The sequence below is a fragment of the Hydra vulgaris genome, chromosome 15 (assembly GCF_038396675.1).
Source record: "Hydra vulgaris chromosome 15, alternate assembly HydraT2T_AEP".
Lineage (NCBI taxonomy): Eukaryota > Metazoa > Cnidaria > Hydrozoa > Anthoathecata > Hydridae > Hydra > Hydra vulgaris.
The window spans coordinates 1301410-1316540 of NC_088934.1; the positions used below are offsets into that span (position 1 = coordinate 1301410).

The following is a 15131-nucleotide window of genomic DNA, read 5'->3' on the forward strand; positions in this document are numbered from 1 at the left end:
ATTTTAATATATAATAAGCTGAAAATTTAACAAATACATTTTACATTTATTTTTAGTAGAAGTTTAGAATGTTGTCCATAGAGAGAATTAATTTTTTTAACTTAATTTTAAAAACAGGAAGAGTAATAGAAGGATCAAAGTTAGGTAATACTATTTTATTCCAAAGATGGGGTGCACGATATGTAATTCAAAATTGATTGAACTTAGTTCTACAAAAAGGTTCACTTAAAAAACTAAAATTTCTTAATGTGTACTTATTTATTATTATATACTTATTTATTTTTTAAAGAAAAAAGGTCATTAAAAACAAATAAAGATAAATCGTTTTTCCATATAAAAGTAAAACATAAGACATTAAATACGTTCAGCTTATAAACATCTAAAACCTTCATATAATCAAAAAAATATTTTGAATGTGAAAAGCGATCCGCATAATTAACTACGCGGATTGCATGTTTCTGACGGCGATAAAGATGTTGTAATTAACTTTTATCCGTACTTCCCCAGGCGATGATTGCATAATTTATATAATTGTGTACAAATGAATAATAGAGTTGGGTTAGGTTTTTTTTGTTTAGATAATTTCGGGCTTTGTACAAAATGCCAATGTTTTTAGAAATTTTAGTGCTTATATGATCAATATGTTTTCTCTAAGTAATATTCTCATCGAGATAAACACCTAAGAATTTTATAACATTATCTCTTTTTATTATTGTTTCATCAATATAAATTTAAGGCATATTACTTGGTAAAAAACGTTTTTTTGTGCAGGAGTGAAAAATAATCCATTTTGTTTTGTTAATATTTAAAGTTAATTTATTAGCTTTGAACCAATTAGAAATGAGATTGAGTTCTTTGTTTGTAGTTGAAAAGAGTTCATAAACATCAGTATGGGATAAGAAAAGATTAGTATCATCAGCGAACAGTATACTTTTCAATTTGGAAGCATTGTTTAAGTCGTTTACATAGATTAAAAATAGTAGTGGTCCGAGAATAGAACCTTGTGGAACACCACAGGTTATGCTCAGGGGTTCACTTTGCTGACCATCATTACTATACACAAGTTGTTTTGGATTTGTTAAAGAGCTTTTAAACCATTTTAAAATTTTATTGTTTAAACCATAATGTTTAACTTTTTTGATTAAAATTCAGTGATCGACCTATCAAAAGCTTTTGATAGATCAATAAAAACACCTAGTATATTGAGATTTTTCCAAAGATTCAGAGATGTTATGTATAAATTGAATAATGGCATGTTCTGTTGAACTTCCTTTTCTGAAACCATACTGATTGTCATGAAATAAGTTGTTGTAATTAAAATAATTATATACTCTGTTGAAGATAATTCTTTCTAAAATTTTAGAAAATACAGAAAGAACAGAGATAGGACGATAGCTACTGATATTGGATCTGTCGCCTTCTTTATGGATAAGGGTAACCCTGGCAAGTTTTAAACGTTCAGGAAAAATACCTTGATGAATTGATGCTCTGAAAATTTTAAAAAGAACATTTTTTAATTGTTCGTAGCAATCTATAACAATATTCCCGTTTATTTCATCTGCACCAGGTGTTTTATTTTTTTTTTAAGGATTTGAAAGCTTTTTTAAACTCATCAAATGATAGTTCGGCAGATAATTCTTCAGAGCTAATCAGTAATATCTTTGTCAATAGGTACCAAAAAATCATAAAATGAGGTTTGGGTATTTAGTATTTTTCTTGACAGAATTGATCCAATTTCAGTGAAATATTTATTGAATTCATGAGCTATTATTTGTGGTTCATACAAGCTATTGTTATCGACTTTTAGCATTTGTGGCAAAGAGCTTGAGCATGTTTTTTGTTTTCCAGTAATTTCTTTTAATACTTTCCAAGTGCTTTTTGAGTCATTTTTAACTTTATTAATTAATTTTGAATAGTAAGTTTTTTTTAAATTTTTTCGAAAAGATTTTTGTAATAATCCACTAGCTGGTGTTTTTGTTTTCAGATATTTAATGTATAGCATTTGTTTTGTTTAGGATAATTTTTTTTTTTATCTATGTAAGTGAGGATATAAACCGAAAATACATTGCTTAAAAAAGTTTAATAAAAATAAAATATTTTAAATGGACTTTTTTAAAGAATTTTTTAATATATATTTTGAGTACTTTAAAATTATTTTTGCATTACCAAAAAAAGCGGCAACTGAAAATTAAAGAATTTCTGAAAAAAATTAGGAGCTTTTAACAAACATCAGTTTAACACTATAAAAACAAACTAGTTCTAATAACTGTCCAGTTTTGAAGCATTTCTACCCCACTGTGCGTTGTAATAATCATTTGGATTTTTGGTAATTTTTAAACGATACATTAACTTGCTCAGAAATAGAGGCCTACCCTTCATCACAAATGTCTTTGAGTAAACATTTTCTGAAAAGAAATGTAACTTTGATTAATCTCAACCAAAACTTATCAACATGATTTATCTCTGGTTCATTATAAATCACTTCAATTTCTAAAATTGCTTCCTGTAAACTTTTATTAATAATTTCTATTAATTTTTCTTGAACATCAGTGTCAGTCATTCTCAACATTTAAATCCTTATATAAGTCGGGATTGACGTTTACCTCAAACTACTTTTAACAAACTACTTTTAAATTCTAAAAGAATTTAGAAAAATTAAAAAATTTTTAGTCCAGGTTTTTACAATTCGACATGTATTAAGCAAAACCCTCATTTTATCTGAAAACTCATTTATTGTTGGAAAAACTATTTTGAATAGTTTACTAGCAAATGATTGGTGACAAAATAGGTCAAGTGAAACCTTTTTTTGCTTAGGTGATAAATTCAATACAGGGATAACTTTGTTTGTTTTTCGTTTATTTAGCATTGCAGTTACAAATGCAACAAAGCCAATACAAGTACTGGCATAACCGTTTGATGAAAACGTCCTCCTGTGTTTAATACTGATCTAAAAGCTGATGAAAAAAGATTGATTTATTTGATCACCATGCTGAATAAAACCACGAATTGTGAACTCTCTTTTAAATTGCCTAGTACAACCAAAATAATGCTCACAATGTTCTTCAGTACAATATCTAGGACATCTAATTCACTCCTGTGTGTACAAAAAGATTTTTGCAACAATGTTTTTCAAAGTTGTGAAGTTAATACTAGTGAAGTTAATACCAATAGATAAAAGCCAAATTGTTGCTACCGTTTAAAAGATATTCTTAATTGAAAATCAATATCGTCAGCATTTGCTGATATTAGAAAAAGTTGGAGAAATACTAAAGTTAAAGAAAGTATGTACTTTGATGGCTTTGAAATTGCATGACTGCTAAAATCTGCTTCTATTATACTTTTTATTAATTTAGGGTCACAAATTCCAAACACTACTGCATCAGATGCATAACCTTTACCTTCCTATAAATCTCTAGATATATTTACACTTGCATGTGCAAATATTCCAGGTTGAAACAGATCTGATCCAATTGCTTTTAATTTAGTACCAGATAAAATTTGGTTTCTTATGGCTTTTGCAACATCATTAAGTTATTTATGAAAGCAACTTTATTTGTATTTTCATCAAGAAATTATAATAAAATCTTTGATATCCATTTTCTTTCATATGATACACCATCTATGCAATATGACAAAACTTCGAAATTTGGATGTCTTATTAATCATAAACTTGATCATCGAATGTATGATTATTTTCAGTTGTACTTTTGGGGATGAACTTATAGAAGTTTCATTGAAGTCATTCCTTCAGGACCATTATAACAACAACTTTAACTTCTGTTTCTAGATCTATTGCACTGTCAATACCACTAAGTGTTTCATCATTTATTGTCAGTATATGATTCTGCGCAACCTTACCCACAATACAATTAAACTTTACACAAGTTAAAAGGGCTGGTATAACTTTAGTAGCATCCATGGATACCGACACAATTAGTTTATTGGTATTTGACATCATGTTATAAACTTTATTTAATCTTTCGTTAAGGCTATCTAAAGAAACATCAAGAATAAAACTATTTGAAGTTTTTGCAGCGACGCGTTGTATATGTCTTTAGAAACATTTGCAACAACAACTCTATAATCACATTTAACAAATGTTCGAAGCATTAAAAAAAATCTAACATCACAATTTGAAACTTTAGATTTGTTTTACCACTTGCTCTTAAAATTTGACAAGATTTTTCTGATTTTAAGAACAATTCTCAAGATTTCAAGAACAAGTGGTTAATAATGTAGTATAAGATGTTTACGATTTTCTTTGTAAAGTTTGTGAAAAGATCAGAAAAAGAAATCATATCCTGAAATTTGATTCGTTTCTGAAACAGTAATTCCATTTGCAAAAAGTTCTTTTTTCATATTTAATAATGAAGTAATACCTTTAATTTTTAAACTGACCTTAGCAGCTAACAAATGTCGTTTTCTTATTATATTGTGCATGATTAAGAGGACCACCTTAAGTTTACAGCTTTTTACAAATTTTTTAAGAGCTGCTAAGTCTGCATCACGAATTACGGATGATTCTATAATTTTTAAAACATAATATGCATTGTTTCCAATCAGCTGAAAATGTTCAATTTCTACATAAATTAATAGTGATCATATTTTTTAATGTGATTTCCTGTACATTGAATGCTATGAAGATAAATTTTATCATCCATTTAAAAAAATTTGCATTATCAGTTATTATACTACCCATAATGCAGTAGGAATTAAAAAGGACTACAAGTTCTCTTCTCTTATTAAATACACCGCCGCATGGTTTAGTTAGTTTTATTTTAGCTTCAGTAATGATACTAAAATCAATTTCAGAAGTAGCTACAAATTCAAATTTCGAAACTTTTAGAAAAACAACAGGAAAAAACTGATATATTCATTTTTTTGAACAGATACCTCGTGTGAAGATTTATACTGTTGCACGTACTCATAGAAGACAAAGCTCTTCCTTTTCGTACTTTGATTTTAACGTTACATAGCAAGAATTGTATATTTTTACCATCTTGATCCGAATAACGTTCTCTTTGATTTTAATTGTACTGCTTACAGACCACAAACTTTTCTTTTTCGAGCCATATTTTATACAATCATTTTAATGAAGGACGGGTCCGAAACGGAAGGCCCTTACGGCTCAAATATATAACGCCAATCATTCCGATGTAAGCCTTTTAAAGTGGAAAAACGGCGCGGAGAACCCTAGATAAGACCGGCATGCCAGCATACGGAGGGCCTTACTTTTGTAGGCTCGTCTTTTAAACTAGTGGCAGGATATAAAAATTTTCGTAGCGCATGAAGTCACATGTAGAATATATGATTTATCATATATAAACCACAATGGATTAATAGCCCTTTATAATAAATATTTTGATACCGTTTCAAGGAAAATCTAAGCTAATTCTTAATTTTACGTAAACTGACTGAGAAATAGACAGCATACACCGATTTAAATACACAAGGAGTGTATATACGTCGACCAACAAATAGGTAAGTAGCACGGCTAAAATGATTTATGGGGGTTAATGAGGACAGGCGAGCCATCAGTAAAAATTTTTTTAAGGCCGTTTTTCCTAGAAATTTTAAACTAACAAACCCGAGTGACTTTTTTTTCAAGTTAAACTTATTAAAAATTCCGTGAATTTATGATAGGTTTAACTTGAAATAAATTTATCGAATAGCGTACTACACTTGAAACAGACGGAAATTAGACAGCGTGCGTACCACAGCATAAATTTATATTACTTGGCTGTTCCTAAACTGCTTAGTCCAATAAATTCACGTTTATCTTGGGATGAATAAAAAAAAAAAAAATAGTTATTATTTTAATTATAGAAAAAATGCCTGCAACTATCATATAGAAAAAAGAACAAAACCAATTAAGTCCTAGCTTTGACCAAACTTGTTAATGTCATTAATTGACATAACATGCCACTGCTATTAAGTAGGTATATGTATAAAATATTTAAAAAAAAAACGACAGGAAAAACAAAAAAATTTAAGTGACGGCATTAATCTTCAGCTTCAACATTAATGGTTTGGAGTTCTAAAAAAAAAAGTCGATTATTAAATATTGCAAAAAGAAAAAGATGCGAGTAGTACTTGAAAAAAAAAAAAAAAATTAACTTAATACAAAACCTTTATTAATTACTAATAACACTTACTTTTGAAGGAGTCAACTTTGACAACGGTTACCAGAGTATATAATTTGTTAGCAGAATCTTCATCTTCGTTTCTACGACGAGCCAAGCGAACTCTAGCACGACGAGGAACATTGCTAAATGAATTAATACAATTAAATCATTAATTTAATTGAAAAACTTATCAAAGAAATATTATTTGGGTTCTTCCATTAAGTACATACACAAGTATGGGGGAGAGGTATTACTATGTACAAAAGCATGCAAGAAAGGAACAAAACAAGTAGAACTTATTTCAATACCTAGAGGGAAAGGAGGGAGAAAGTTAAAAACAGCAAGTAATGCAGTTGTGGTAGAACACTCGTTTCATAAGAGAGGCTCCAAGTTTGTTCCCCACCACATCCCTGGTAGTACAGCGCTCAACTTGTTTCTCCACACAGCAGCCTTGTTAGTCAAGGTTCATGTTTCGGAGTTAAATAGTTGAGAGAGGGTTATAACCACCATTAAGTAGCCTCTTGTCTGTAGTGGCCTTCTCGGCCTTGCGGAGGTGGATAAACATTTTTAAAAAAAAGTATGCAGTTAGAATATCTTTTATTCATTATTTCTTAAAAAACCAATATTATGTTATGCAACAGAAAAATGCTAAATTAACTAAAACTTTTATGATTTTAATCTTTTGACGAGTTTATACACTGGGATGAGGTTAATTTTGTAATAGATGTTTAGGAAAGATAAATGTAATAGGTTTGCGTAGGAAAGGCGAGAGAGTAGTCATTAGAAACATACAAATGCACACTAAAAGGGAGGATAGGTCTTAAATTTGTGGTTACATACTCTATAACATCATTTACTAAAAAAGGATATGGTTAAAATAACTGTTATTAGCATTAAAAATCCAATTCTAATATTTAATCAGTTATTTTAACCTCAAATTTAGTTAATTTAATCTTAATGGTTTAGGAAAACCAGTTGAATTGTTTTTTAAATCTCCCTAATTCCTTATCAAGTTTTAACTACCTAAAACATTAAACAGATAAAACATGGAATAAATTATGTTATGAAATGAGCTATACAAGGCTATGACTTACCGAATACCATGAGACCACACATACTTGTTTAAACCAGTATCTATTCGAACATCAGTAGTGCCCATCATTTTCTTGGCAAATTTTTTAATTTCTCTTATTGCTCGTGGAGCCTTTTTCTTAAACGGTCTAAAAATTACAGTCAAAACTTAAATAATAAAATAAAAGTTAAAACTTATTAGTTTTTATAATCAAATTCTATAATTGTAGCTAAATTAAATGATATATATTCAACACATGCAAATACATATATTGATATAAAAAACACACATCTATTAATTTGCACACAAACGCTGCTTCTTATTATGAAAAGAAACACAAACATCATACATTACAACATAAGAATTATTTTAATTGTAAATAGACATACATTTAGTATTTTACAGTTACAAATAGCAACAAAAAAACATGCAAGGTTGCATTCTAAGTAACTGTGCGCAAATATTTGTTTAAATATGGATTAAGAAGTTAACTGAAGGTAACTTTGACTTCTGTACTGAATTTGAAAATTTGACTTTCAGTAAAATTTAATATAAAATCGCTAGTTTTCATATAACCTTCAGTTAAATTTAAAAGTTAAAGTTTTTACCAATTTACAAAAAATTTTTTTAAAAAATGTAAATATATATAAATTTTTGATTTAATAATTATTTTTAAAAGATCACAAAATCTTATACATTATTTACCAAATTTAATTTTCATAAAATCCAAAAAATTAAAACAGGTAAATACTTAGCATAATACTCTTCATGATCGATTTGTTTTATAAAATGGATGTTCAAAATTTTTGAATGAACACTGTAACAATACTTTTAAATTGGAAATGTTTTGTCAAAAACCATATTAGTTAATTTCTGATCATTGCTGCATTTTTAGAATTTCATTTTAAACCATTGTTGTTTTTCATGTTTTGAAATCTTGGAAAATGAAAAATGAATATTTGAAAATGTACTTAAAATATTTTTATGAAAGTAATAAATCTGCTTTATATAAATTTATTACTTATTGTATGTTGATGCTATATTTAGTATATGTTTTTAACATAGAAGTTTATTTTTGGCTGTTTCGTTTTTTTATTTTTTTGCGAATTTATGAAAGTTTGGATTAAAAATACTGCATACATTGAAACGCCATTGATTTTTTTGTTTGTTTACAATATCAATCTTTTAAACAACAACAAAAAACAACGTCAGGTTAAACTCTTAGGGATAAAATGTTCTTGAATAAATTATCAAGTCTGTAGATTGCTAATTATTATTAGCAATATACATACTATTGAGAAATAAAAAGGTTAGTTTTTCTTGTTAGCATTTATTTTGTTTTAATAAAAAAAGTTTAGTCTAAAAGTTTAAAAAGTTTAAATTGGTTTTTTTTTATTAATCTCTTTAATATGAAAACAGCATGTCTCAGAGGTTTGCAATCCTTTTAAGTTACTATAAGTATGTAATAGCCAGTAGTAGTCCATTGTGGCAAATAATATGTTTGATGATAAACACCACAAATAGTTTTTAAAACTCTATAGTTTTTTCTTATTAATTTCTTCCTTTCACATTTGCATTTTAAAAATTGTACTCTAGTTGATTTTGTTTACAAAAGTTATTTCTGTTTACTTAACATTATTCTAATGTGAATTATTTTCCTTTCTTTAGACTTAAGAGATTTTACCTTGACAATGATCTCTGACTTGAGTTTTTGGTCATCTTTTGTTAATCACAAGTTAATTTAATAGGCCAACATGGTTTGCCTAATGTTTATATGATAAAGGTGTGTAAGTTGTACACTTCATCAGATAATATCTTGTGATAATTTCTTGAAGTATTAGCAAAGCTCTTCACTTTCTATATTGCTTAAAAAACATTTTTATTTACAAAGCTTAATTTAAGCCAGAAGTAAAATTAGCTTTGCTGTATTTTAATGAGGAATTGCTGATGTTCTGAGAGTAACAGAATCATCTCAACCTTGAGAGCGGTTTAAATACCACAATGTTCTTGTATTTAAGGATCAAAAACAATATACTCACAATATACTCTAATACCTTATTTGATTAAAAATGATAGAATTTGAGAAGTTTTTTTTAAGTGGTGAATCACCTTAAAAAGTTTAAAACTAAATTTTGTGTCATTTTGAAACAACAATGACATGATTAGATAATGGGAATTTAATACAGCAAATTACATCCATATATCAGGCCACATGATTATACCATATATCAAGCCACATGATTTGTTTTAACGTTCTTTATTAGTTAAAACATTACAAAGTTTAAAAAGATTTAAACATGAATTTTTAAAAAAATTAAAAACAGAATTTTAAAGGCTTTTTAAATTATGATGGTTTTTATATTTAAATCCAACTTTGAACCAATAAGCAATAGTTTATTTGTCCATCTTTGATAGTTTGGTCACTAAATTTACTCGAGAACAGCACCATTTCAACATTACTAACAATAGTGCATTGCAAATTTAAAAACTCTTTACCAAAAAAAAAGCCTTTTGTCAAATTATGAAAAAAATCAGGTTTTACAAACAAAATAGTTTTGACAAACTATTTTGAACAAATAAATCACTTGAATTTAATCAAGAGTTTTTGTCCAAAACTGTACACAATGAAACGATATTCAAAAATTAGAAATATATATTTGACAAGTATTTCTGTCTCTACTCCTGTCAGCTCCTGCCAAGCATATCTTTTGCCAGAATGGATTAATAATCCGCCTTCATAGAGCGTTTATATCAGATTTGTTGCTTGAAACTTTGATGTTTCTTATATTTAACGAAGACTTATATATATATAGGTCATATAGTTAATACTTTTGACATTAATTTTTGAGTTAATGCTAACAGATAATTACAACATAAGAGATGTAACAATAGTTGTTAGTGCAAAAAATACACAAAAATAAAGAACTTTTAATTTAATCTCTAAATATACTTTTTTTAGGGACTTCTGCACATAATCTTAGTATAATTTTACAATGTGTGGTTTTAATCTCACAGCACTTGCTACCTTCTGTAGTTCTGTTAACAATTAGCTTTAACGTTAAGCCAAAATTTGACTTTACATTAAAGGCCTTAAAACTCTTAGCCTTGGAACATGTGGTCTTGGCTTTGCTATTGGCCATGTTAACAACTTTGATAAAATGTATTACTTAGTATTATTGATCATCCTTCATTAATGTGTATATAGGACACTATAATTTAGATCACGAGCTAGGTTTTCTTAAGTAAACTAGGATGTAGGTTTGCTATAAATTTCGCTAAAATGTACTTCAATTTTGCTAATTATAAAAAATAAAAAAACATTCTTAAACTGATGATTTTATTATAAGGATGTAATGTGATAATGATGTAAATAATGGTTTACAAAAAAAATCATAAGTGATGAATTTTAGGAAAATTCGATAAATTAATTTTTAGCAATAGAAAAAATTCATCTGAAATTAGAAATGCTTGTCATAGGTATAAATTTAAAAAATAAAATATCTTACAAGTCATGAATTCTTTTATGCAAATTAATAGTATACTCTCTTGTCACCACTTCATTCATAGGCGATTTAGTCGACTTTTTCTTGTCGTTTTTTTTTGCCATTTTTCTAATATAATTATTTAAAAAACAATTTTAAAAAACACTTCTCGGTATCATCAATATATCAAACAAAGTCAATGTAGGTCAATTAACAAATTCTAAACAAATAAGGCGATTTTAAAGATATCCATCGATTAAAAATTTACATATCGGCCAGTCAACTTACCACAAATAGTGAAGTAAAAAGGCCGACCATGTTAATTTACGCAAAATTTTTTGCGGAATATATTTTGCCGGTGGCCGAAATAAACAGTTCATGATTGACTTGAGCTTTAAACATAAAATCGTGACTATATTATTTACAAGTTGGTTTTGACCATCAATAATAAGAAAATACATATTGAACTTCTTTAAATTAGATCAAAAGAGTTTATACAAAAGTACGGTTAAATTTTATGGACTATGTTATGACATTTTTTAATATTATTGTTTGTGGTCAAAATCAATTTGTAGTTTTTTTTAAAAACTAAAACCATATGGTAAAAATATACTTTATGGTATATTTCTATACTTTATGTTCAAAGTATTGCCCTTTATGATTTAATGTTTAAAGTACTTAACTTAATATAGCGCCCAATTTTCTTACTGTTGAATCATTCCTTAGTTATAAAAAGAATTTTTAATGGTTAAAAATTGAACCTCTTATTAATTTCAGAAGTTCTTTTTCTATTTATTTATATATTTACTTACCTTTTATTAAAATTACAACAATATAAAATCTGGCCGAAGCAAAAAGAAGACAAGGTACCACCATACCCCGCAACATTGGTGTTTTTAAGCGTTATAAAAATTAACATATTTAATGACTAATAAGTAAAACAGTAAATACACACAAAACTTTAGAAATGAAAAAAGACAAACTAATAATATTTCGATTTAATAATTTAAGAAATAAAATAAGACAAAAAAGAGATAACCATGAAAGTTATCAAAACCAAAAGCAAAAAAAAACAAAAAACAAATAAATAACAAAGATTAAAAGAAATGTAATAATGATTTTTAATAATTTAATTAATTCAAAACTTTTAAATTATTTTCAAAAAAATATATTTAAATTCCAATATATCAAATTCCATATTAAGTAAATGCAGTTTAGAATTAGCCTTAAAACTTTCTAAAGTACAGTTAGAGGCAAAGCCCTATTTTTCAACAAAAAAGACGAAGAAACATTTTCCATACAAAAGGTCGACAACATTTTTATAATTGTTTTTACTTTTCTCCTGTGTTTATTAAGTTGCTTCTAGAAGTCCTTTCGGTCTTATCACAGAGCACCGTGGAAGAGCATTTAAATTGGAAGTTAAATAGGCTAGAGCTTGTGTCGACTTCTTGATTCTAAACCAGAACTTCAACCGCTGCGCCACGGCTGCTAAATATTGAGTTTGAGTTTCCAAATCACAGCTAGCCATTGCCGTTGAACAGCGCAAACCATTTCCATTAGGTTTGATCTGCTAGAGCACGGGTGGCATTAATATTCTGTAAAACACGATACTTTAAGTCATTTTTAACAACATTTATAAACTTCTGATATATATGCGAGTATGTTTATATATGTGTGTGTAAGTATGTTTGTATATGTGTTTGTGTATGTGTATGTGTACATATGAGGATGTATATATGAGTTTATATTCTTCACCTAGTATTTTTCAGAAAAAATATTTTATTGTAAATTTAATTAAGTCATGTGGGCTTTAAATGTTATTAAATGTTATTGTAAATTATGTTATTGAGTTTTATTCTTCACGTAGTATTTTTCAGAAAAAATATTTTATTGTAAATTTACTAAAGCCATGTGGGCTTTAAATGTTATTGTAAAGGGGCTCTATGAAAAGATTGTGGTGACACCAGTCATCCGTATCTTCTTTGAGCCCCTGTCTATTTTATATATATACTTTGTGTAATGTAAAAGTTTCATTGTAATTTTATTATTTTATTTTTATATAAGCGAAAAAAAAATAAAAAAAAATAAAAAAATAAAAAAATAAATAAATATGAAATAAATAAGAAAATATACTTTTAAAACATTCATCCAGGTTTGAATGTAATTTTGTATCTATAGTTTTTCCCCTTTTTATTTTCAGTTTAAAGAAAAAATAACTGTTATATTTACCAGGCACATTACTAAACTTGTGCTATTATGAAATATATATATATATATATATATATATATATATATATATATATATATATATATATATATATATATATATATATATATATATATATATATATATATATATATATGTATATATATATATATATATATATATATATATATATATATATATTTATATATATACACGCATATACATACATATACGTGTATATATATATATATAAATAAATATATATATAAAAACAAAAAAAAACACACATACAGAAACAAATACATATATAAAAAAAAACACACACATAAACATACACATACACACACATATTAACGCACATACATGCATACATACATACATACATACACACATACATACATACATACATACATACATACATACATACATACATACATACATACATACATACATACATACATACATACATACATACATACATACATACATACATACATACACATATACACACACATGCGTATACACATTCCCACACATGCATACGCACATACACATTCAATCATTGTACAAGAACGGCAAAAAAGCTGTGCATAAATGTAAAGATTCTTAAGAGAGTATTTTTTTGATTAAATTCTAGTGATTCTGAAATTTTTTTTTACTTATTTTTATTTTTCTTCGAAAAAAATTTTTTTTCTAGGGAAAATTTACCGTCTGCGATTTAAAATTTACCGGTAAATTTTGAATCAAATTTTACCGAAAAATTTACATCACTATGATAAATACTCATAAGTGTTTCAAAATTTACGAAATGTCTGATCTTGGGAAATATTCCAACTGATCGACTTAGCTTAGTCTGTAAATAAGTTTGGTGAGGCTTAAAAGAAAGACTCTCATCCAGCCAAACTCCTAGGTTCTTTACAGTTTTTGACGAAGTTAATATTTTTCCATTTACTTTAAAAGTGCTCTTTTTTTTTTTGATTTTTGGTTTTAAAGACAACTATTTTAGTTTTTGTAGTGAATTTTATTTGCTCTATGTTAATTAATAACAGAAAATATGGCCTCATTAATTTTTAACTGCATTTTTTTAAGCAAATCTTCAACGTTTAACAGGTTAGTATCATCGGCAAAATAATATGCTAAAACTAATGCAGATACTAATTTTACTAATTTGTACTAATTTTATTTTGTTTTAAATAAGTTTTTGTTCCATTTTTTATTTGATACTTTGTACTATTTTTATTTGACATTAAATAGGTCTTTGTACTATTTTTATTTGATACCATTAAAATTAATGCTGGTGTTGAGTTCGTTGATGTATACAAGGAAAAGAAGAGGCCCCAATATTGACCCTTGAGGAATTCCCGAAATTATAGTTTTGGTTAATCAAGATGTTTAATTAACTGTAACTTTTATAAATGTGTGTGTGCGCGTGTGTGCATGTGTGTACGTATGCATATAAAATTGAAAATACATCATTTATGGTGACATACTCTTTATTTAACTTATTAAAATTTTTTAAGTTTTAAACGTGATATTTTGGCTTATAGTTGGAGCCATTTTCAAATTAAAATGCGTTACAAAAGTTCGTTATTTACTGTAATGATATCATTGCTGCGTAAGAATATTATGAAATTTTTTTTTAATTCAACAAAAAATAGTTAGTCATTACTAGATTGCCATTATCCTGGTTAAGAATTTTATTTTTGCAACATTGCAATCTGTCTATTTCAATTGCTTGCCTGATTTTTCAAGTATAATTATTTGGGATGACTGAAAGTTTTTTAGGATAATTCTACCTTTAGGATAGTTATACCTTTGCAATGTTTTGCAAGTTCAACAATTTCAGACGCTTTCCAGTTCGATTTAGTCTCGTTTTTTTTTTATTTTTAGCTGTTCGTGTTGGTATCTTTTTCCTGGTTTCATCCACATAAAAAACGCCACATGTACATTCAAGTTGGTAAACAAACAGGTAACTGTTGATAGCTTTGATTTATTTTGGAATAATATGTTCAGTAAAGATCTTCCGAAACGAAAAACAGATTTTATGCCAACTTTTCGAAACTCACGTCTAAGAATAAGGCTTAATTAAGGAACCCACGAAAGCATTATGGTATTACTTGTGTTAACTTGTTAAGAGTATTTCAATTAGGATGGTTAGCAATATTTTACAATGTCTTTTACAAGTTGCTGCCGAGAATATCCATTTTCCGTAATAATATTAATTAGGAACTCAATTTCTTTTTCTT

At 27.2% G+C, this 15131-nt stretch overlaps 1 protein-coding gene across 1 annotated transcript; it reads right to left on the bottom strand.

Moving 5' to 3' along the window:
* Positions 1–5988: 5988 nt before the first annotated feature.
* Positions 5989–10913, bottom strand: LOC136072156 (large ribosomal subunit protein eL31-like). The gene is made up of 4 exons (XM_065820813.1): positions 10704–10913; positions 7220–7345; positions 6156–6268; positions 5989–6037 (listed from the first exon to the last, which is right to left on the bottom strand). The coding sequence occupies exons 1-4, from the start codon at positions 10802–10804 to the stop codon at positions 6003–6005; spliced, it is 375 nt and encodes a 124-aa protein (XP_065676885.1). The 5' UTR covers positions 10805–10913; the 3' UTR covers positions 5989–6002.
* Positions 10914–15131: the final 4218 nt, after the last annotated feature.

What these genes read in the sequence shown, in the direction of transcription:
- LOC136072156 (XM_065820813.1), bottom strand. Translation starts at nt 10,804, where the DNA reads ATGGCAAAAAAAAACGACAAGAAAAAGTCGACTAAATCGCCTATGAAT. An exon ending in CATAAAAGAATTCATGACTT is followed by an intron (nt 7,346 to 10,703) that starts GTAAGATATTTT and finishes TGTAATTTTTAG; the next exon opens with ACCGTTTAAGAAAAAGGCTC. An exon ending in CAAAGTTGACTCCTTCAAAA is followed by an intron (nt 6,038 to 6,155) that starts GTAAGTGTTATT and finishes TTTTTTTTTTAG; the next exon opens with AACTCCAAACCATTAATGTT.